General features: G+C 35.6%; 1 protein-coding gene across 10 annotated transcripts in view; it reads right to left on the bottom strand.

Moving 5' to 3' along the window:
• The window catches only part of ctrip (E3 ubiquitin-protein ligase ctrip), a 131,858-nt gene that overhangs the window by 25,242 nt on the left and 80,782 nt on the right, over positions 1 to 25,834 (bottom strand). For all 10 annotated transcript variants that reach the window (XM_083129984.1, XM_083129990.1, XM_083129992.1 and 7 more), the window contains 5 exons: positions 21,134 to 21,255; positions 19,149 to 19,321; positions 17,430 to 17,624; positions 13,058 to 13,234; positions 11,386 to 11,577 (listed from right to left, as the gene is read on the bottom strand). In XM_083129984.1, coding sequence (XP_082986110.1) covers positions 11,386 to 11,577; positions 13,058 to 13,234; positions 17,430 to 17,624; positions 19,149 to 19,321; positions 21,134 to 21,255 — 859 coding nt within the window. The remainder of the gene's footprint in view (positions 1 to 11,385; positions 11,578 to 13,057; positions 13,235 to 17,429; positions 17,625 to 19,148; positions 19,322 to 21,133; positions 21,256 to 25,834) is intronic.

Genomic DNA, 25,834 nt, shown 5'->3' on the forward strand with positions numbered 1-25,834 from the left:
CATTCAAAACCCCACGTGCATAATTTTTATTTACGCATGTTGATGTATACTTGTCACATGCAGTTACTAGGAGTCGCTCGCATCTGTTCATGACAGTTTCTAAGGCGAAAACAGTTTTTGTGGAAGTTATTTCTCCCGCAAAAAATACTGCTTGATACGCCTCGCGTGTGATGGGACAGGTGCGTGCTTGAACGCCGCCAGAACGGTGCTGCTTTTCTCGATGTCGCAAAACTTTCCAATACTAAGTGAAAACTCATGGAAAACGCCCATTTCGCTTTTAAAAGTTATTTTTTAAAATTATTACTGCTAAAGAAAGACAATCTGTTATACGCAGTGACAGTGAAAAAAATGCGTGGTTTCATTTTGGCTGTGCATAATACGCACCCCAGTTTTGAGGGGCAAAACTATGGGAAAAAAGTGTGCATTATACATGCGTAAATACAGTAAATGGGCACCTGGGGGTAACCTTATGGGGTAATGGTAGCTGCAGTGTGGTGTTGATCACATCACCTTCAAGAATGGCAGAGAATGCTGATCACATCATATAACAACTTTGTCAGTATATTTTAAACTCGGTATCGGCACAATAGGTAACTATGGTGCTATGTTGAAAAGGAAATTTAAATTTACATATACTGATGAACAGTGTTTATGTTCATACAATAATAAATATTTTTATAATTATTACATTGATAAAATAACTAGAAATAACAAATGTTATAAGAGCATCAAATTATGCAATTGTTTACAAGAACATTTATAACATATAAATGTTATTTATATGTAGAAAACATTTCTTTATTATCTCCTTGTGAGACAGAGCAAGTCCTTCACTAAATATTTGAGTATGCCTCAGTTCTACATCTGAGCACACTCAACATGTCAAATTCCTCAATCAGGTCCACAAGATGGCTTCCTTCAATTTTCAAAACTTCACATTTGGCTTATTCACATCCAAAATGCAGAAAATATTTCACTCACTTAGTCTTATTTCTCATAAGATTCTCATTTTAGATAATGCAATATTCATTTACTAGCTAGTTAATGCAGATGCCATCAGATAATAATTTCCTGCTCTCAATTATTAAACTAGGCACTTTACACCAGTTCCAAATCTTTCCTTTTTCGTTATACAGATTATTCCATTATAAAACCATTTTCAAGCTTCTGTTATCAACAAAATGTCTCTTTATAGTTTAAAGAAACTATTAAAGATTAACTTGTAAAGTATAATCTTTCAAAATATCCAGATTTTTAATGATATCAAACCTTCACCAATAGTCACATTTGTACTTATGTACCATCCATCCTGAGATTCATTTAAAGTCACAGACAACTAGTCTTAGAGCAACTAGTTCAAGCCAGATTTTTTAGTATGAGTTATCTTCAATTGTTTTTGTTTTATATTTTTGTCCATAACTGCTTAACACCTTGAATGTTAGTGTTGTAAATGTACATATTTGCTCTGTTACAGCTATTTTACTATGTATATCACAATATACTTATCTAATGATTACAATTACCATTTTATGAATGTTGATATAAAATACCAAGTATGACATCATATAAGACATTGAACAATTTTAAAGAGTTGACCTTTGTATATAAACCTTGATGTCAATGCAAATGTACATAGTTTCAAGAAATTTAATTATAAATTTGAAAGTATCATATCTTTCTTGTCAGAAAGAACACATATGATTTAAAATATTTGTTTTTCATTTTGTCAGTCAAAAATAACTGTTATGAATATGAATATTCACAATATTCAGAATATTTCACAATTTGATAATTTTGTCATGATATACAAATTGGCTTTTTTAAACATCATATTTAATGGAATAGGTTTAAGTAGTAATTTCAGACATTTAATTGTATTATTTGAATAAAATTTTGAGCAATCATATGACTAAATTATTATAAATATTGCACAAATGTGGAACTTTGGACTTAGCCTAACCATTTTCAAATGTAGTTATGACAATGTATTATTTTTATTGTCATACTGGCGCTCAACAAGGGACGAACCCACAACAAGAGATCTGAGCACTACTAAGACTTTTAACATATAATAATTAATATAATGCCTCTATATTTACAAACTGTTTACATGTTTAGCATTATAATCAATTGAGTATAATTGAATATTTGTTTTCCAACAATACAACAAGAACTTGTTCATCATGAACCAATACAGTGCAACTATGCATAATGAAATTTTAGTACATAATAATATTGAAAAAATGAAATTCAAGTTCGACATACCAACAATTATTATCTAGTGAAGTACCACATGAATCATTTTTACATAAACAATGTACCTACCTAACATTATTATTTATTGTCAACCCATGAAGCACCATTCAGAACTTCATTTTCAACCTGAGAGCATAATTTCTATATTAATCTTTATTTAGCCAAAAAATATATTAATAATAATTTTCTACATGTAGAGTAAGTTACCTCTGATCTAAATTTCCCTAAATTTCCCATTAGGAATTGATCCATTCATCTAGCAACATCAGCTAACAAGACAAAAATGTAAGTCGCTGCATCGAAAAGCAAACATCCTCAGATTTACGGAGTGCTGAATATAAGATTTTTTACATCACAAATGAATTCATGCAAGAAATGTATAAATTATGATGTGCGCACTAAAATTATAAATCATAAATAATTGTTGTTCCTGAACTCGCAGCGTCACGGCTCGAACTTAATATTCAGCCCTTTGTGAACACATTTTTGAGCCATAATGCATTCTAGCATTTTTAAAGGAAACAACTACTTGACTGAAGCTTGGATCAACACGTGAATCTCTTTGCTCTTTGTCAAGTTCATTCCTATTTGAGCCTACGATTCAACTCTTGGAATCTTTGTGCTCTAGTAAATATTTTTCAAGCCAAAGCTAAATCTTAGCATTCAAAATTATTATGCACATGCCATCACATTATATTATACATTTTTTGCACTCCAAAATACACATAACAAAGAATATTTGTTATATTGAATTTTTCCACCGTTCAACACAACTAAGGATCAAGAAATATGAATGAGGACCGATATTGGATCATGAAGATCAACTTAAAGCAAACTCTACAGAAGAAGACTTCATATCTGAACTAATGTTTCTGACTCAAGAAAAGAAGCACGAAAAAGAGAAAATTTTTACATTGACAGCCGACAAAAGAAAAATTCTGCACAAAGTACTGTGACTCACAGTACCACCTTTAACCAACATCCTAAGAAGAACTCAACCAACCCTTGTGGGTATGGTTGTAGAATGAAGAAGTATCTTTTGTCCTTCAAACCAACAAAATAAACAACATGTTCGCATTAGCAATTTCATAATGCTAAAATTAATATACAAAGAACGAAAAAGTAAAGAACTGAGGTCTTATATACCACCCTTGACACTCAGTCAATAAGAAACTCCCAACCAACCAACCCTTAACGCTTACTTAATCTTAAATCTTCACTACAGAAATATCTGTTTCCTTTGAAGATCTGACAAGTATGTCATCTACCTTGCATCCTTGCAACAATCTCTTTATTAGCTCCTCATGTGACTTGTTGCAGTTTTGCAAAATTTCTAGCCATTTATACCTTTTGGCATTAGAACACTTCCACACTTTGATGTGTTCAATGGCCACTTGACTCACAGGATTACCAGTGTTGCATTCTAACAATGTAACTGTTGAATTATCATGATTCTCAACACACAAATAAGGTCCTTCAAACAAGAAGCAGTATTTCTTAATGGGATTATTTTCTAAATCTTTATGTCTGTTTCTAACAAACAACAAATCACCAACTAATATGGAAACTTTAGCTTGTTGTTTTTGGTTGATTTGGTTTGTTTTCTTACTTCTGGCCTCAAAACTTTTTAGATGTGCCATGTGAATTTTATTGTCCCATGACATTACTTCATCTTCAGTGATATTATTGAATATGCTCATGTTAGGTTCCATATTTAATCGCAGTTCTATAGGAGCATAACCTGTTTGAGATGAAATTGCATTATTTAAACAATGAAGGGCAACATTAACCTTTTCAGGCCATTGGGTATGACTATCCTGACACAAAACTCTCATTAAGCGGTTAAGCTCTGCATGATATCTCTCAACCATATTGGAGGACGGATGATATGGAGGAGTGAACACTAACATGATGCCTAAGTGTTTCATTTTATCTGCAAACTGATGAGATCTGAATTGAGGTCCATTATCGGCAATCAATTTTTCAGGAATACCCAAATGGACAAAATAACAATTGATAAGCTTTTTGATGACTGTATTTGCATTACTGTTGACAATAGGATAAGCCAACAAGTACCGACTTGCAGCATCCAACACTGTCAACAAAAATCTCTCCCGCTTAGAACCCATGACAAATGGACCTTGCAAATCCACAAAAAGGACTTTTCCAGGTTTACTGGTCAGGTGTATTTTAACTAAATGTTTTGCAGGATGTTTATTGGGCTTTGACCTGACACAAGTATCGCAATCAGCAACATATTGTTTTATATCTTTAAACATGTTTTTCCATCGGAAATTTCTATATATTTGTGCCATTGTCCGAGATGCACCGAAATGACCACTCTCATCATGAAACTTGATGAGCATATTACCAATTAAGGAGGCAGGTAAGCATATCCTTAACTTTTCTGGTCTGTGAAAATCCCTGACACATAATATGTTCTCCCTGAGACAGTACTGTTTCCGCCAATTCCTACAGCGAGAATTATCAGTATCAACATCTCCAGAGAGATAGGAAATGATCTCATCCAATTCGATATCATTTCTCTGTGCATTCACAAGTTCCTTACAGTCACACAAAGGTTGCAGCATTAATTCCAACTCGGAGTAGTTGACATGATAATGCATGTCCAACTGCCAAGGAAAAGATCGACTTAGCAAATCAGCGATTACATTTTCCTTGCCTTTGCAATATTGAACATCAAAAGAATACATCTGTAACTGGATGAACCAGCGAGTGAGACGAGCATTCCACGTATGGGCAGTTTCCAACCACGTGAGGGCTTTATGATCTGTAATAATGACAAAATGCCTCCCTTTTAGTATAGAAGCAAATTTGTCTATAGTATATAGGATCGCCAACACCTCCATTTCAGTAGATGTATAAGATTTCTCATAATCTTTTAACAACCTGCTGACAAATCCAAGAGGCTTGAACCCTCCTTCTATGATCTGGAAACAATAACCCGCTACTCCAATAATCGAAGCATCAGTTTGAACAAAGAAATTATGTTCAAAATCGGGAAATGCAAGCATTACTTGTTCAGCAATTTTTTCCTTCAAAAGCTGAAATGCTTCAGATGCCTCTTTATTCCAACACCATTTTTGTTTAGCTTTGAGAAGCTCATACATGGGTTGGGCAAACATTGCATAATTTTTTATGTATTTACTAATCCAATTTAAGGAACCTAATATTTTTTGCAATTGTTTAATTGAGCTAGGTTCCGGTAACTCTATTATAGACTTGACAAAAACTGGATCTTTATGATACCCTTCTGGGGTAATGATGTGACCCAAAAACTTTATCTCCCTGCAGCAAAATTTACATTTCTCTATTTTAAGGGTCATGCCTGCTTTCAGTAGACAATTAAATACACTTTCAACATGTGTCAGATGAGAATCAAAGTCTTTGGATCTTATAATGATATCATCCACATACACCACTACAAAATCCTTACAATCAGCCAAAACTCTATTCATTGCATCTACAAAGACAGCGGTGCCATTCACTGAACCAAATACAACACGTTTAAATTGATACAACACGCCTTCGAATGAAAATGCTGTATATTTTCTACTTTGTTCATCCAAAGCAATTTGCCAAAAGGCATTACCCAAATCTATAGATGAGAAATAATTACAACCTTGAAACTGTACTAATAACTCATCTATTTTTACGGGATGAATTTGCATCAACTTTACATGCTTATTTATCCCTTTTAGATCAACACACATTCTTATCCCTCCACCTGGCTTAGGTACAACCAATAGAGGGGATAAGTATTCGGAGTTGGACAATTCAATCACGTCCCATTCCAACATGGTGTTGATCTGTTCTCTAACTTCGTCCCGGTATGCAAATGGAATAGGATAGTTTCGACCTACCACGGGTTTGTCTGTATCCAGTTCCATTGTGTGCACATAATTTTTACATAAACCTGGTTTAATGGAAAACAATTTTTTATATTTATACAATATATTTAAAAATTTCTGTTTTTCAACTACCGACAACATCTCAGTTTGATCCAACTGACCAGAAATATTTAATATTGTTTCATCATCCACCTTATTACCCTCAGAACTTGACACAAAAGAACATTCATAATAATGATCCACATCTACAGTATTTTCCAATGGAACGAAACGGGCAAGTACATCATATTTATCATTATCACATACAAGTGCCTTCTTAGAGAAATCTAAGGTACCTTGCAATGCATATAGAACATCTAAGCCCAAGATCATATCCACCTGCAGATTCTGAACCACTAAAAATTGTACCAACAAACTTTGCAAACCGATAACAATCATAAGCCTAGTTAAACCTAAAACTTTGTTCTTTTTAGAGCCTGTAAAATCCACTAGTCTAATGTTTTTAGTACTCAATAATCTTGGCCTACTGGCTGTAGAAGAGATATTTTTCCACACCTGATAGGAAAGCAAACTAATTTCTGCTCCACTATCACATAGAGCCAAATGTTTATGATCTAGTATATTAACCCAAATTTTTGCAGTATTCGAACCATTAGGAACATTATTGATTGGTCGGTAATTTTCTTTCATGTAATTTTGATCTTCAGTTTCTAATCCTTTTTCCCAATCTCCAACATTAACAACTGCTATGGCAGGGTTTATAGCATACCCTCTGTCACCTGCCTCAAGGCAAAGGGAATTGACTAGTTTTTTTGATTTTCAGGAACGTGAAATCTTCCCTGATTTAAGTGTCCAATCTTGTTGCGCTCTTTGTCACCTATCTCAGTTGCATGAACTGACACTTCAGTCTTAAAAGTATTATGCACACTTTTGACAGGCAACTGCATATTTCGGATGACACTCATACTATATAAAAATTGCAACAACTTGCACATGCCCGCACGATTCCAATGAATCATATCCAGACGATTTTGTGTACGAGGACCAATGTACTGTTCATACAGAGTTTCATTTATCTTGTCATCATCATCAAAGAAAAGAGGAGCAATATTTAGCACTTTGACCTTATCCTCATCTTGAAGAGATAACAGGTGAGAATTGTACCTTTGCCATCGGACCCATTCTGGATCCCCTCTAGAATGCATAACTTTCGGAATTGGTGGTAAGGTAAGTACAATTATATTCCTTGTCTTATTTTTCATGACCTGTATCAGTCTGTTAAAGCTTTGTTTGATATCATCATCATTTCTCCGTTTCAGTAGATCATTCGTGCCAATCATTAACATTACCTGGTCTGATAACTTATTATAAGATTCCATTCTTTGTCTTAGCTGATCTATTGTTTGACCTGAAACACATAATCCAATGTGCCGTGTACCATCCTTTTCCACCTTCACGGGTTCACCTAAGATATTTTGTGAAAGTCTAAGCATCATGCTATCTCCTACTAATTGATTATTGTCAAGTATAGGAGTTAGAATGTCTGTTTCCATTGTGTTTCTATTATAGGCAAATCTATTCTTATTTGGAGGCTTTAATACATTATTAGCACCCATGTTACCTCCCCCAACATGAGTCCTCATCAGTTTTCCGCTTGGGAAACAACACCATTAGCTACTGTGGGAATCTTATCTGTTCCACAATTGTAGCTCTTAACCCCAAGGTTTGTTTTGTCATAGTTCCTATGAAAATTAGTTCTTGTGTAATTTGATTTGCGAGAGTATGTATTCTCTTTATCTGCACTAGAAGCTTGTTCCACAGCCACTTGAGCTACTTTAGCTTTAAAGTTTCGATTTTTTGCACCATATTCTGAATTGCTCATCTTAAGTGGGATGTCTCTAAGCGATTCAAAATTCTCTATGGCTTGCAATGCTCTTTGCAATGTCTCAACATTATTTACCACAAAGTGCTCTCTGATCTTAAATGGCAAAAGCGTAGCCACTTGTGCAATCAAGTGTGCTTCCTCCGCATGAGGCTGGATGGATTTGAGCAATTTATAATTCTTGTTTACAAATTTCTGTAAGTTACCATGTGCAGCTCTAGAAAATTGAGTATTCAGTATCCGAGTCAATGTGACACTCTTCCACCTAGAATTCTCATAGTGAAACAGAAAGGCCTTTTTAAAATCATGGTAAGTATTGAAGGAAGATTTATTCTGAGTGTACCAACTTTTTGCACATTCTTTGAGTAACTTAGGTATATATTGCATGTAATCCTTTTCCTTGATATTGTAAATATCCATCATTTCCTCAACTTTCTCCAAAAATTCCGATGGCATACTGTCCATCGAGATTCCATCAAACTGTGGAAACTTGCACAATTCTTGTGGCTTTATGAAAGATTGTCGGTGCGGTAAAGAGTTGTCATATTGAGTACTAGTCGCAAAAGTTGCACTTTGAGAAGGACCATTTACATCACTCTTATTTATGTACTTATTATGATGCAAACAAGAATCACCTTTTACATAATCTTGGCGATGACCAGATGGTGTTCCTCTACGGTCATTAGTAGAATCAAATAACTTTTCTTCTGAGCCAGATGACTCAGTTTCAGTATTAGTGGCTTTATCACATACCTTAGATACATGCCTGCGCACTACATCCTCATCAACACAACTATCAGAACTATTCACTACTGTAGGAACTTTTGCACGTTTTCTCTTTGTAAGAGTTCTTCTGCCAGCTGATTCTAACCTACACTGACTAATGGGTGACAACACTTCTTTTACCAATGTTAAAACTTCTAGCTTTACACCCATTATTTGTTCCTGCAGAACCTGGTCCTGAGAGAGATCATTATTCACTAATTTGCAATCACTTGTCACAAGTCCTTGCATGGTTTGAATAAGTTCATTAGGCATATTACCTGCTGAACCATCCTCTTCATTATGAAGCACTTTGTACTGAAATTGATCAGAATTCATCTCTTGATTAGGTTGAATTTGTGGAGAAGAAGCACCATCACACACTGAAGGTTTAGGTAAACTTGAAAGAGAGGACAAAGTATTTGCTAAATGCTGTTTAGTTTCACACCATTCCTTTTGCATGTGTCTCATGTCAACATGCAGTCGCTCTGCCAAATCTGCATGTTCTTCTTGTACAGCACCAACCTGCTTAGCCAAATTTTCCATCTTTTGTTCCACAACATAGGATACTGCAGAAATATCAGTATCCACTTTCATGGATAATGCTTTTATATGAGATTCCACTTTCTCTGTTCTTATCAAACACTCCTTCTTATATTGAGCAAGATCAATTCTAATTTCTTTTAATTGAGCATCAGAAGATTGCTGAAGAGTTGTCAGCCCAGATTTAAGCACCATCTGGCTAGCATTCAGCTCTATCAATTGAGCATCAGTCTTTTCCTGATTAGCTTTGAGATCCTCCTGATTAGCTTTGAGCTCTGTTTGGCCATCCTTGATAGCATTGAGAGCAGCCATAACATCTGCCAAGCAGAAATCACCCTTTGGATCTGACATATTTAAAGGTAAAAACACCTAACCTCAGAAACCAGAACAAGAAGCAAAACAATACAAAGATTATTATAAGCTTGAACCTTTTCAACTAATCACCTGACGTCTCATAATCTTATTTATATAACAACTTTGTCAGTATATTTTAAACTCGGTATCGGCACAATAGGTAACTATGGTGCTATGTTGAAAAGGAAATTTAAATTTACATATACTGATGAACAGTGTTTATGTTCATACAATAATAAATATTTTTATAATTATTACATTGATAAAATAACTAGAAATAACAAATGTTATAAGAGCATCAAATTATGCAATTGTTTACAAGAACATTTATAACATATAAATGTTATTTATATGTAGAAAACATTTCTTTATTATCTCCTTGTGAGACAGAGCAAGTCCTTCACTAAATATTTGAGTATGCCTCAGTTCTACATCTGAGCACACTCAACATGTCAAATTCCTCAATCAGGTCCACAAGATGGCTTCCTTCAATTTTCAAAACTTCACATTTGGCTTATTCACATCCAAAATGCAGAAAATATTTCACTCACTTAGTCTTATTTCTCATAAGATTCTCATTTTAGATAATGCAATATTCATTTACTAGCTAGTTAATGCAGATGCCATCAGATAATAATTTCCTGCTCTCAATTATTAAACTAGGCACTTTACACCAGTTCCAAATCTTTCCTTTTTCGTTATACAGATTATTCCATTATAAAACCATTTTCAAGCTTCTGTTATCAACAAAATGTCTCTTTATAGTTTAAAGAAACTATTAAAGATTAACTTGTAAAGTATAATCTTTCAAAATATCCAGATTTTTAATGATATCAAACCTTCACCAATAGTCACATTTGTACTTATGTACCATCCATCCTGAGATTCATTTAAAGTCACAGACAACTAGTCTTAGAGCAACTAGTTCAAGCCAGATTTTTTAGTATGAGTTATCTTCAATTGTTTTTGTTTTATATTTTTGTCCATAACTGCTTAACACCTTGAATGTTAGTGTTGTAAATGTACATATTTGCTCTGTTACAGCTATTTTACTATGTATATCACAATATACTTATCTAATGATTACAATTACCATTTTATGAATGTTGATATAAAATACCAAGTATGACATCATATAAGACATTGAACAATTTTAAAGAGTTGACCTTTGTATATAAACCTTGATGTCAATGCAAATGTACATAGTTTCAAGAAATTTAATTATAAATTTGAAAGTATCATATCTTTCTTGTCAGAAAGAACACATATGATTTAAAATATTTGTTTTTCATTTTGTCAGTCAAAAATAACTGTTATGAATATGAATATTCACAATATTCAGAATATTTCACAATTTGATAATTTTGTCATGATATACAAATTGGCTTTTTTAAACATCATATTTAATGGAATAGGTTTAAGTAGTAATTTCAGACATTTAATTGTATTATTTGAATAAAATTTTGAGCAATCATATGACTAAATTATTATAAATATTGCACAAATGTGGAACTTTGGACTTAGCCTAACCATTTTCAAATGTAGTTATGACAATGTATTATTTTTATTGTCATAATCACCTTCAAGAATGGCAGAGAATGAGATTACATGGAGCCCTATCTCCACATCCTTCATGGCATAATGCAATGTGCACAAGGAACTTTATATTTTTTATGTACACACAAACACAAAAGATTTCCACTACAAAACACTTACTTTAAGCTGATGAGTGTTGAAAAACTTGAGAGCACTAGTTCCTCCACGAGGTCCCCCAGAGCCCGCTGGTAGATCATGGACCTTAACGGGGAACTGCTCCAGCTGGGAAACGCAGCCGCTCAGCTTGGCAACTAGGGCTGACAGAGTTGGTGGGTGCAAGTCTTCGGCATTGTCGTTCCATTCTTTGTTCATCTGCAATGAAGGAGAAAAAATTACCTCAGTTGGCCAAATAGATTATATGCAGAAAATAAATTTGGTACAGTACATGCATTTATCTTATTTTATGTACCTATTCTGTCTGGCTAACTGTGATTAATTGATTGAGTTTTTGTTTTCCACAGTAAGGCTAATTGAGACTGGACATGCAGTTTAAAGTGGGATCCGAACCACTTGTGCCTCCATCAGGTATCGAACCCGGGACCCCCTGATTACAAAGCAATGATGTTACCACTACGTCATTGGGGAGCCCCATGTGACTCCCCATGTGGCTATGATAATTAATGATTATTGGGTGAAATTTATGAATTGACCTGATGTATTACACACCCATTACAAAGAATTAAAACTTGAAACCAATGTTGGCAATGCTGTGAAAAATCAAGTTGGGTGGATAGATTTAAAATTCTTTTGCAAATAATGGTAAGTATAAACATAGTATACATAGTATTTATCAACATCAATAACTGAAATTCCACACATCCAATATAAAATTGCAAATGTTCCCCAAATACAATAAATGGTTTCTTGAACTTTCTTAATATATATAACAGAAGATGCTGTGGATTTGCCTTTGAAAAATAAACTGCATACTGTATTTATACTAGGGAAGGGACCGATTAATCGGTACTGGCCGATATAGGCATATCGGTGTATCAGTAAAATTACCAATTACTTTATATCGATAAATATCTGATAATTTAGTGCAAAATTCTGCCATTTTGTTGTAATTTTATGGATAATCTCCATGCCATATTTTCTAAAAAGGAAATGTCTAAATATGCAATTTCTTTTGCACTGCAGTCACCTTGAAACACACATTTATTAAGGAGATTAATGAACCTTTCAGGTTCTTCAAGGACCATTTCTAATTTTATATCGGATCGGTAGAATATTGGTTATTGGTATTGGTAAATTTTATATTGGTACCTTATCGGTATCGGCCAAAATTTCATATCGGCCCATCCCTAATTTACATTCAGTTTAAATCATAAAAATAAACAAATTGGCACAATTTTGAATTATACATAAATGAGAATAGGAACATTATCTGTAAATTTAACAATAAATCTATCAGCTGCTATCAATAGAAAACAGATTATCTGTCACATCCCTAGTACATATTCTCATTATATTCCCCATGCTTACAACATGTTTGGGTTCAAAACTAGTTTTTGATACTTGGCAACTATTTCACAACATTTACTGCCAATGCAACTACATTATCACCAAATATGATTCCATAGGGGGTAAAAAAAAAAAAAAAAGGAATGAATGAATGAATACAATCTGAATTTATTACCAGCAAGCTATACCAGAAGTTCAAGTGTGTTGTTACATGGTCTTGTCAGTCTTATATGATTTCTTTCACTCTTACAAAAACACAGGTCACTTAATTTCATCCCATATTTCCAACTATATGTATACAAACAACATGTGCATGTGTAGAACTTACAGGGCACCCAGCAAAAACATGTAGAAATGTCCTCAGCTTTTCTTCCTGTCCGGATCCATTAGCCAGAAAATGGAGCAAGGCTCTGATGAGTCCACTGTGATTCACTTCAAAAGGAGAGATGTCAGATTCTATTACGATGTCCCGAAGTTCTTCCAAGGCTTCCAAACATTCTCCAGGCTAAAGACAAAAACATTAAAAATAAAACAATTCTTTATTTGCTGTTTGCAAAGTATTTCTATGTAACCTTTCAACAGGAATGGTCTCATAAAAAGAAAAAAAATATTGTAAGTTATGGGCATGCGATACATTTTCAACAGGACTCCTCCCAAGCTTTTCAATCCGTGGCAGTGTGCCAACTTCGCTCTCTTGGAGCCACATCTGGTTTTTCGGACACTCGTTCGGCTGTGAACTAGGATGCCCACCCTCGTGCCCCACTATGATGCCATCACTGGTTCCAGCCCACATAGACCAACTTTTGTCATAATTATACATTTTGCACGTGACGTGATATTGTTATATTGGTTGCGTCGCCCCACTCACTCTTATCTCCCCAGCTACTTCTTTATAGCCCCGTGTTTGACGTGAAATTGACATAATATTGTTATCAGGGAATTCTTTATTTTCGATTTCATACGACCATCGGTGGATTATTGAAATGTGCGATGCCGCCAGATCTAGATGTTCAAAACTAAGAATAACTTGTCATCAATTTAGAGTTAACGATAATAGCAGTGCCCCCACCCCTTTGACAACTAACATTAACCTAGGAGGTACTTTATCAAGCCTTCGTAAATCTAGCTCCTTGAAGTCAGTCTTAACTCCATTTAAGGTGAAATTTAGTTCTTTTATGCACATCAGGTTTGGCAACACTGAAAGGAGGCAAGGAGAAGAGCATTGATTTTATGGTAGTATCATTTGATTCGTTCTCCTGGGAATATGAAACTTCCGATGAAATAAACATACAGTCAACTCTCGATTCAACGACCTTTCACAGTTCCCGGGAAAAGGGTCGTTATTTCGAAGGGGTCGTTATTGGAATTTGCACCAATTTGCAGCTTAAAGGAAGCTCAAACGGACACAAAGATGCCTAGGAGATGGTAACACCATTTATCCTGGTAGTTATACAACCTGTTATGAACAGGATGCGTGTTGTGAGAAGGAAAATAGAACATGAAAGTTTTCACAAAAGAGAATTTAAAATAATGTTACTTTCTTTCAATTGTGCACAGTCGTTGCTTTTCCTGGAAATTCTTACAATTCTAGTTCATGAGAAACCCGTTTGCACTGAGACCAATGGAAAGGAAAACAATCTCTCGCTTATTGCAAGCGAAACTCGAAGAATCTTGACACCAGTCAGACTGATGCCAGCAAAAGCCTGGAGATAATCGGGCAGAATGAATGTTGGATTTTATACGGGTTTACTGCAGCATTGGGTTTACTGGAGCATTGTCTGTTACAAGATTAACTGGTAAGATTAGATCTCTCGGGAGAAACAACACAACCTCTCTAGGTACCAGACAAAAAGAAAATAAAGGCAGGGCTGTAATTTTCGTTCTGGTTCGGCTGTGTAAAATACATCGTAAACAAAAGTCACTTTTCTTTGCTTCAACCAACTTCATTCACCCTCCCCCCTTCCCCATTCAAGGGAGCAGTCCAAACTCCTTCCTTGACTTGCATTGTAATCCAGCGTGAAAAAGGAAATGCGCAACTTGCGATGTTTTCACCCAATACGTATTCTAGGACAAGTCATTAAACAGTCTAGGACAAGTCATTAAACAGCGTGGCAGTCGATAATCTTTCGGGTTTGGAATTGAATTTCACTTTAAACTGTATATTTAGTCCCGATTAGCCCATCAGCATAAAATGAACTGAAAACAAGCTTTATGAAACTGCGCATTTTCACATATCAAAATGGTAGATTGTTATTTCCTCTCACCTTAATCGACCATTTAATGTTGGATTTAGGAGTATTCTCGATGTCAAACACCCACCCTTCCAAACGTTTTCCCCTTGATTAATGTCTTTTTAATCAGTCTCAGCGACCATTCCTACATTGACACACTTTTTTTTTCCTCCACATGAATGGTTCTGAAGAAAAGCGGATGCAAATTAAATTTACAGATTTGCTTATCAGAAGGCGCAGAACATGAAGTTATTTTAACTCTTGTTTTCCTTTCTGAAGATCGAATTTGGTTATCGTCAAATCAATCAAAACAATACCTTTCGCCTTCGGGCTGGATGAGTCATCGCTGTTATCGGCAAGCAAGAGCTTTGCAGACGCTAGACAAAACACTGGCGCCAGCTGCATCATAAAAACAAGCAACAGACAATAATACGGGCAATATTTCCTATGCAGACAACAGCATTAAAAAATAATAATAATAAATAAATAAATAAATAAAAAAACTGAAATCTGCAATTATCAACATTGCCGTGCACATGGCGGAGAATGAGCTGGGGAAAGGGAGTTGGGTCACTTTTTTTTTTTACTTGTTCTATGGTTTTTGTTCGTTTTCAAGAATATAACCAGAACTGGTTGCCCCATTTTAGACGTCAAAGGAAAGGAAGAGGGGTGGTTCCTTTTCCACCCTCGCCTGTAATCAGCCCGCATCAGCAAGAAAATCCTGGCTGAAACAATCTGCATCCCCCCCCTACGTTTGCTGACAGGAAAAGAGGGAGAAGTCAGTCGTTTAACGGAACACTTTTTTGGCAGATATTACGACATCGACACAATTAGGAAAACGTATGAAGTGGGAAACGGGAGTTATGATGCACTAAGATCGAAGTAAACTTTTGTGCAAACCTGGATGACAATGCATTAAGCGGGTTGACGATCTTTTCGCTTTTTTATGAAGTGTTGCAGGGAACAAAGAACACGTTTTGAATGAAAGCGGTTACCGGAAGTTGTCGGCTACAAGGCCGAAAGTTGCTCACTCACGGCAACCTGCTGAACTCGTCAGAGCTGGACAGATGGGCCAAACTTCCAGGCACCACGCATCTGTATTTTCGAACATTCCTGCGATCTTATCTCTCAAGGTGGTGTATTTATCGATGAAAGAGCTTGACCTGCCATACACATTGGCAAAGACTGCAAGTCCAGCAGTTATTTCGGGCTGCTCCCACCCTCCCCCGCAAGTTTTCAGCAGCTCTTAGGACAAGGAAACAAGTCAAGTCGATTTAAAATAACATCCAAGCACATTCAATCTTCTCTTCTCGCGTATCCAAGAGCAAGCGTGGCAAAACAAGCCTGGCGCGTTGGGTAGCAGCAGTCGGGTGAGGGATAACATTGGTGCACTTGAGGGAGGGGAGGGCAGAGGTCAAGTGCTATTGGATATCACTCAAGCATGGTGTGGTGGTGTCTATTTTTAGTTCAGACCTAACTGTGAGCGGTAGAGTGCTCGTAAAGCGAATGAGTGGAGGAAAAAACAACGCATTTTTCGGCCGATTTCCTTCAATTTTTCAACTTTTTTTTTCCAAATTTTTCTAATTTTTTCACGGTTCCCGGGAAAAGGGTCGTTACTTCGAGAGGGTCGTTATACCCGGGGTCGTAGAATCGAGAGTTGACTGTATATATCAACAGGAAAAGGGCAGTTTGAAGATTGATTTTACCAGCGGAAAAGTCGAAACTTCCATTTGATTAGCTGTAACTTGATGTTGAAGTTGATTCCCCATAAGGAATACATGGAATTCCGAAAATTCTTATTCATCATATTTTTCAAACATAGTGTCTAGCGTAATAATAAACATAAAAAGACTTGCAAGATGGAGAGAAATTCATACTCTTGGATACACCCAGGTTTTCTTTTTTAGTAGCAGTGCCCATTCAGGTGATATTGAAATAAATGCACAATTGGTGCGTAGCTGTATCCCCTCCCCTTATGTAAAGAATTCTGTAAGTATTCATTTTATCTACAGTAGTACGGCTTCATAATTAATTCTTCAACGGTAGTTTCAGCATTTTTATTGTAAGCTTGTTTGTGTCTAAATAAAAAGAACAGCTTTAACTGGATTTACAAAATAAATGTGTACCTTTAAATTAAAAATCTCCCGCATCCTTTTAAAAAAATGACATTTGAAAATGTTTAATTTTGTGAAGTTAAATCTGGGATTTCAATAATTTAACTCTCCCATTCCCTCCATCTTCACTCTCTCCCTCCCCCTTCCTGCCTCACTCCTACTCATTCTCCCCTTATCTTTAAAACGTTGGGACAAAAATTCATATTTCAATTTACAGATGATGTATTGTGCCTACTGCGCAGTAGTTGCATTCTAATCATGAATTAGACAAATCACATTTATAATAATAACTTCAAGATTACAAGTTCATTAATTAATCAAAAAATTAACAGGATGTGTATTCCTAAGTACTTACATTTGTTTGCAATTTCTCTATTGCCATCGTGAGACGTGATAACACATTCATAGCTGGATGTGGAGGGCCATTGCCTTCATTAACAAAGTATGCTTCAACAAACCGAGCAGCTTGTTCCCGTACCCAAGTACGAGCCTTCTCCTTGTTGCCTGCTGCTAAATTAGAACTGCTTGATGACTTGCAGAGAGACGATTCCTGTGGAGAATATGAACTGTTAGCTCACAGCACATGAAAGCTATACATTCATAACTAAACATGGAATATTGAAGAGAAGATTCAACTTTTACAATTACACAAGATCAGATATAGCGAATTACACTTTTTAAAAATTGTAGGTAATTTTCTATGCATGTTTGTGCACACTAAGCATTAGGTATTATGTGGCATTGGTATCAGAAATGCAAAATAATCTAAGGTTATTTTTTAAATTGTTCTTATTTATTTATTTTTTGGAGACTTTTTGTCCTGTTTTCCCAGAACTTTCTCATGAGACCACTTAACTATATTATTTTGTATATATATAAATAATGGTTATGTGAACCTTTAAGAAGAACGGTATCAGAAAGTATAGATTTAACTTAAATCACTGGTACCGGGTGATATTTTTCCAGCGATTAGATATCTACGAGTGCTTGTTCGATGCAACAGCTTTCATGAAGACTAAATATTCTGGAAATTTTGCAAAATGCATGATTTTCCCTACTTTTGCAGCAGTATGATGTAGACAAATTGATTTTATGATTAAATGACAATTTAATGTTAAAATTATCTCATATTGTAACAAAAATATGAATACAAATTTAATACATACATACAATGGAACCTGGATTTTTCTGCATTATACAATCTTGATGGTGCCAAAATGCTATAAAATTTCCCCCATATATGGTGGAACCCCGATTTTACATTTTCCTGTATTATAAATTCAATCAAAATGGTTCCACTGGAGTAAAACGTTTTTACAATTTTCTGGATTTTACATTTTCCAAAGTTTTAAATTTTTCATCTTGGTATCTTTAAAAAGTAAAATCGAGGTTACATTATATACCTATCAGTATTCTTAAGAATTAGTAAAATTATTGAGATGACTATCGACATTGGTCCACAGTGGTATCAGCTCTGGCACTGTACTATACTAACCAATAATTAATGCCAATCTGATAAAAAATGACCCATCTTGGTTGGCACCAGATGGTTTTTTCTTAGGAAACCATGTAAACTAAATCTATTTAATCTATCTGTAATAGTGAAAATAATAAAAAACTGAAATCTGAACTTGGGCATGACTCACTTAAAGAAATAAAAATACACATTCGGCTGTAAGTACAAGAATGGTTGGAAAGCAAGATAATTCCTGGTATTCTACTTTGTTCAAGGAGCACATCTAGTATATAAGGCAAACATGGCAGAATTCTTTTACATATACTTTCCTCCACTATACACCAAACTGTTCTTTTAAAAAAAATTCCACATTGCAAGCAGTGCTGAAACAGCAAAGAGAAGAAAAGACAAAATAAAATCAATATATTTCTCTTACACAATCAACACAAATACAGCCACAGGTCCATAAAAAAAATCATACAATTCAGGTTTGTATTTTTATATGTTCTACCGGACATCCTAATTCAAAGCATATATATAACATGTGAAGGATTAAAAAGAAATAAAAGTACACACAGCAAAGAAATCCCTCTCAAGCATGGTCAGGTCAATGCTTACCTTCGAGTAAGGTCGGTCTGAAATATTATTACCAACGTTAACACTTCTACCCCATCTTGCAGGGTTTAAACTTGCCAGAAAACTTGAAGTTTTGGAAGTTGCTCCTGAAAAACGAGACCGTCCTGTAGGTGTTGAACGTCCAGTCTCTCGGCCAGAAACACTTAATGATGTGGCTGGGTTAGGGGAAAAACAAACACACTCGTTAGTTTAACAATACTGACACGGTTGTTACCTTCAATTAATTCTCCCTCTCCACAGAAACATCGAAATATTTCCATCCTTCAATACCTTTCTCTTCACTCTGAAAACAAGTTTTTTTCATTACATCCTACTAACTACTTGATATTCAAGATGGCCGTTTTATATACACAGTGCGGCAATTTGAAATCGAGACTGATTTTTTTTTTTGTTAGTTGGTGCCATTGTGCAGCATTCTATGGTGCAAACAAGTAACGGGTATCTCACAAACAATCGATGCACAGCTCGTTGACCTTGAGCGACATTGCCACTTGTGGCGTTGTTGAATGTGGGCGTTGAATGTGGAACGTCGTGAAAGTGCGTCGTTATTTTAACATGGAACAAAGAGCAAACATCAAGTTTTGTGCTCTCTTGGGTAAAACTGCTGCGCAGGCTCGAGACATTTCAGTGAAGGACGGGAGCTAATTGAACACTATGAGCATCCAGGTGTAGCAGGGACGGTGAGAACACCAAAATTGGTTGAGAAAGTGAGGACAATCATTATTGAAGACTGAAATTTCAGACAGACTGTTACTGCTGCGATTTATCTTGAGGTACTGAAACGTTTGATGCAAGGAATAACACGTGTGAGGCCCGAGTATCGGGATGATGGCAGCTGGTGTCTGCTTCATGACAGTGCCCCAAGTCACAAGACTGATTGCGAAGAACGTTTTGGCCCTAAATAGACTGTCTTGTCACACCCTGCCTACTCACCAGATCGGGCTCCATGTGATTACTTTTTATTTCCTAAACCAAAATCTGCACTAAAACGTCCCTACTTTTCTGATGTACCAACAATCCAGAAGGCTACGGCATGGATTTTAAAAAGCATTACACAAAACGAATTCCAGCAATCCTTCCAAGGACTAGTAGGCATTGCGCTACGATGTGTGGATGCAGGAGGGTCCTACTTTGAATGATCCAAGGTAAGTAACTTTATATGAACCCTTGTTTATTTTTTACAGCACCAGTCCCGATTTCAAATTGCCGCACTGTGTAAACTAAGAGGTCAGTGAAATCCATTTATGAATCTAATTATGAAACTATGAAATACCGTACTACTGGTTCTGATTATCATATTACTATGCAGATAAAAATCTACCACAAACATGCAGAATGTATTAAGGATTCATAACCATTCTCTACATGATGTCACTTAATTTTAAATGAACTAACATTAGTTCTTACCCAATGCAATTCACAATTTACAAAACTCATAAAACACCAGATATGTACGTATCCAATAAATACACCATATACCAAAAGGTAAACAAACAATTCATGTCAAACTGTACTTAATTAAACATTACTTGCATCTACATGCATCTTAAAATTGTATTTTCCGTTATTGTATTGTATCTGAAGATATCCGTTTGGAGGCTACATGGAGATAGGTAATTCACTCCAGTAAGTTCAAGTTTCATTTTTCTGAGCAGTTTTTGTTCACGATCGATTTTGCCACCTGTCTGGTGGCTTTGCCAGGTATGTACTGTTTTGCCTTTTTCTTCTGCTCATGAACCGATGGTGTAGATAATGTGACAAATCCATGCCTTACCCAGCATACAAAGAAGAACCACTGAAATTGTAGCATAATATGGCAACTCATCCACTGCAGCCCATTACATGGAGATTTTTAATCTCAAAAAAGGTTGTTGATTCCAAACCAATGTAAATTTTTGTATATTTCTGACTTTACAATGAGTATACTGTATAAAAATTTAAGAAAACTGCCAAGAATTTTGACTCACCCCTAGAAAACAGATCCTGCATCACAGAAGTTGTGAGGCTGTTATCCTCCTGCCTGCTCTTCCTGCTTGATGAAGAGCCTCGCTTCGGAGTTCTTTTTCTTTTAAGGACATCACTTAACCGCCTGAAATACAAATAATTTCAGAAGTTTCTCAGACTCTTGTTTTAATCATCATTATAACTCCCCTCCAGTGTGGTACATATGTAACAGGCAAGAACGTAATATAATTTGAAGGTCAAATTGAATGTTAAGAGAGGTTTTTATTATGGAGAACAGAAATACAATCAGACAGATCAAACTATTTTGCTTGCAAAAAAAAAAAAAAAAAAAAAAAAAAAAAAAATCAGTGGTGGATGGTGACAGACATTACACAAAATCAAAAGCACAGTAAAGATAGCAGAATCTATTTTTTTTAATGCAGATTCAATATTTACATTAGTTTAATGACATATTTCCTTGTAAGATATAAGGCATCCCAATCAGATTTTTAAAATAGCGAACCACACATTTCAGATGTTAATTATAGAGCAGAAAATTATGATTTACTAGAGATTGGACAAATGAATCACCAGGGACCTGTAACGTAACGCAATTCATTGGTATTTGTCACCGTTCCGCCTTATTTCCGTACCGGTACCGCGTACCGGCCCAAGTGCTGTGGACCGTTCCAAGGAAAATACCAGAACCTCTTGGTAAGGCGAACAGTAACGCTTCTGCTATACCGTTCCGTTCGTACCCGAGAGTGCTTCGGGGACGACAGCTTTGGGTACACAGAGTGGAACGTTAAAATACCCGTACCAGAAAGCATGGAACTTGTTCCTTCTGTGAATGCCGGTTCCGTTACGGTACGTACCTCTCCTTAGAATCATACCGGTACACATTCATGATGGGTATACCTGAAACTTTGGGATCGGGTACAATTGTAACAAAACCTATTTTCAACAAATCAAATGGGTATTGAATGGATCAGAAAATTTATGTCACGTAACTCTTCATTTCAAAACTTTCATTGTTGAATTCTTGAAAAATCGATAATAACTAATATTAATGGAGGTTGTAGGCAATATGTATATAAATAAATATGGAATCGTGAGATTTGTTATTAATAATGTTACTTTTATATAACCAATACACGTAATATTAGGGTGCAAGGTGATGCCAACATATTAAAAAAAAATCTTTTCAAGCAATATATTGAAAGTTCGACATGATGATAGTTTATGTAATTAGAATATTACCAACTACTACTTGTGGTAAAAAGTGAAAGTTAATGTACGCCATATTGAGAAATGTTACCATCTAAGTTACAGATCTTAAATTTGGGTTGACCTGGCATTGCCAATCAATATGATTTTGGTAAAACTGGAAATTAGACGCCATATTGAAAAATGTCACTTCTTAAGATAGAGTAGTAAAATTCGCTTTGACGGTAGCTTATGCTAATTACAGTATGGCAAATCAACATTATTGTGGAAAACCGGAAGTTGATGGATGCCATATTGAAAAATGTTACCTCTTAAGATAGAGAAGTGAAATTCGGTTTGGTGGTAGATCTTGTTAATTAGTGCATGTTAAATCAACATGATTGTGGAAAACCGGAAGTTCATGGACGCCATATTGAAAAATGTTACTTCTTAAGATAGAGAAGTGAAATTCGGTTTGGTGGTAGATCTTGCTAATTAGTGCATGTTAAATCAACATGATTGTGGAAAACCGGAAGTTGATGGACACCATATTGAAAAACATTACTTCTTAAGATAGAGAAGTGAAATTCGGTTTGACGGTAGCTTATGCTAATTAGAGTATGGCAAATCAACATGATTGTGGAAAACCGGAAGTTGGCGGACGCCATATTGAAAAATGTTATTTCTTAAGATATACGAGTGAAATTCGGTTTAATGGTAACTTATGGTAATTAGAGCATGGCAAATCAACATGATTGTGGAAAACCGGAAGTTGGTGGACGCCATATTGAAAAACGTTACTTCTTAAGACAGAGGAGTGAAATTCGGCTTGATGGTAGCTTATGGGAATTAGACCATGGCAAATCAACATGGTTTCGGAAAACCAGAAGTTGATGGACGCCATATTGGAAAATATTATTTCTTAATATAAGCGAGTGAAATTCGGCATGCTGGTAGCTTATGGGAATTAGAGCATGGCAAATGAACATGATTTTTGAAACCCGAAGGTTGATGGTTGCCATATTGAAAAACGTTGATTCCTAAGGTATAGGAGGGAGATTCGGTTTGATGGTAGAATTAGATCATGGCAAATCAACATAATTCAGAAAAACCTGAGGTTGATGGAATTCATATTTAATTTTTAATAAAAAAATCTAAATCGACACAAAAAAGTATTTCTTTTTCAACATGGCGTCTATCAACTTCCAGTTTTACAACAGCATATGCATTGTCCATGTTCGAATTACCAAGCGCAATAATCTAACCGAATTTTACTTCTTCATCTTAATAAAATGCATTTTTCATTATACCATCCATCGACTTTCGGTTTTATAATATCATATAAATTGACCATGTTCTAATTAACATAAGCAATCACCAAAGAAGAGGAATATGAAAGTAACATTTTCCCGTTAACGTCCGGTTTTCCATAATCATGTTGATTTCCAATGCAGTAATATCCATAATATCACCAAACCGAATTTCAGTCCTCTACCTGAAGAAATAACATTTTTAAATATGACATCCATCAACCTCTGGTTTTCAAGAATCATGTTGATTTGCCATGCTCTAATTCCCATAAGCTACCATCAAACCGAATTTCACTCCCTTATATTAAGAAATAACATTTTTCAATATGGCGACCATCAACTTCCGGTTCTCCAGAATCATGTTTATTTGCCATGCTCTAATTCCCTTAAGCTACCAACAAACCGAATTTCACTCGTATATCTTAAGAAATAACATTTTTCAATATGGCGTCCATGAACTTTGGGTTTTCCGGAATCATGTTGATTTGCCATGGTCTAATTCCCATAAGCTACCATCAAGTCGAATTTCACTCCTCTGTCTTAGAAAATAACATTTTTCAATATGGCGTCCACCAACTTCCGGTTTTCCACAATCGTGTTGATTTACCATGCTCTAATTCCCATAAGCTACCATCAAGCCGAATTTCACTTCTCTATCTTAAGAACTAACGTTTTTCAATATGGCGTCCACCAACTTCCGGTTTTCCACAATCATGTTGATTTGCCATGCTTTAGTTAGCATAAGCTACCGTCAAACCGAGTTTGAATTCTCTATCTTACGAATTAGCCTAACGTTTTTCAATATGGCGACCAGCAACCTCCGGTTTTCCGGAATTACGTTGATTTGCCATGGTCTAATTCCCATAAGCTACCATCAAGTCGAATTTCACTCCTCTGTCTTAGAAAATAACATTTTTCAATATGGCGTCCACCAACTTCCGGTTTTCCACAATCATGTTGATTTACCATGCTCTAATTCCCATAAGCTACCATCAAGTCGAATTTCACTCCTCTGTCTTAGAAAATAACATTTTTCAATATGGCGTCCACCAACTTCCGGTTTTCCACAATCATGTTGATTTACCATGCTCTAATTCCCATAAGCTACTATCAAGCCGAATTTCACTTCTCTATCTTAAGAACTAACGTTTTTCAATATGGCGTCCACTAACTTCCGGTTTTCCACAATCATGTTGATTTGCCATGCTTTACTTAGCATAAGCTACCGTCAAACCGAGTTTGAATTCTCTTCTTACGAATTAACGTTTTTCAATATGGCGACCAGCAACCTCCGGTTTTCCGGAATCACGTTGATTTGCCATGTTCTAATTCCCATAAGCTACCACCAAGCCGATTTTTACTTCTCTATCTTAAGAAGTAACACTTTTCAATATGGCGTCCATCAACTTCCGGTTTTCCACAATCATGTTGATTTTTCGTGCTCTAATTAGCATAAGCTACCTTCAAACCGAATTTCACGTCTCTATCTTAAGAAGTAACATTTTTCAATATGGCATCCATCAACTTCCGGTTTTCCACAATCATGTTGATTTGCCGTGCTCTAATTAGCATAATCTACCGTCAAACTCAATTTCACTTCTCTACCTATTTTAAAAGTAATGGTTCCTACTGAGCATGCTTCCTAGTAACAGGTTGCCTGAAGGACGAATATAGACTTTCTGCGCAGGTCATTGTAATTAGTATATTCTACATGAGCTTGTTAAAACTAATTGTATCTATTGTTAATAGTTTGCCAGAGTGACGTCTTCGAAATTTTTGCATAGCTGATACTATTATTAACAAATTAATGAAAGATAAACTAGATAGTATTTATACATATTTTTCGGATAAATAATTATCCAGAAAGATCACGAATTAGTTTTTTCTAAAGTTATGATAATATTTTTTTAAACAAAGAAGTGTATATTTATCGGTATTCCATTTGCTGCTGTCGAATTTTGATTGACAGTAAACTTAATTCGGATACCCTCAGTATGTTATGATACGTACTGTAAGTTCCTGTTACAAATGTTACCCGCTTCATCCATTTCTATCCACGTACCGGTATTTTAATAACAAGTGCTGGTCATAGTGCTTCAGTACCGGTTACCAACTTGTGGTTCCATTTCGTACCCGGTAGCTACCGTTCAGGTACAGTATGTACGGGTACGATCGTACCCGTTCCATCCAAGACCCGTTCCACTCAGT

Source organism: Lepisma saccharinum, chromosome 10, assembly GCF_977018435.1.
Source record: "Lepisma saccharinum chromosome 10, izLepSacc3.1, whole genome shotgun sequence".
Lineage (NCBI taxonomy): Eukaryota > Metazoa > Arthropoda > Insecta > Zygentoma > Lepismatidae > Lepisma > Lepisma saccharinum.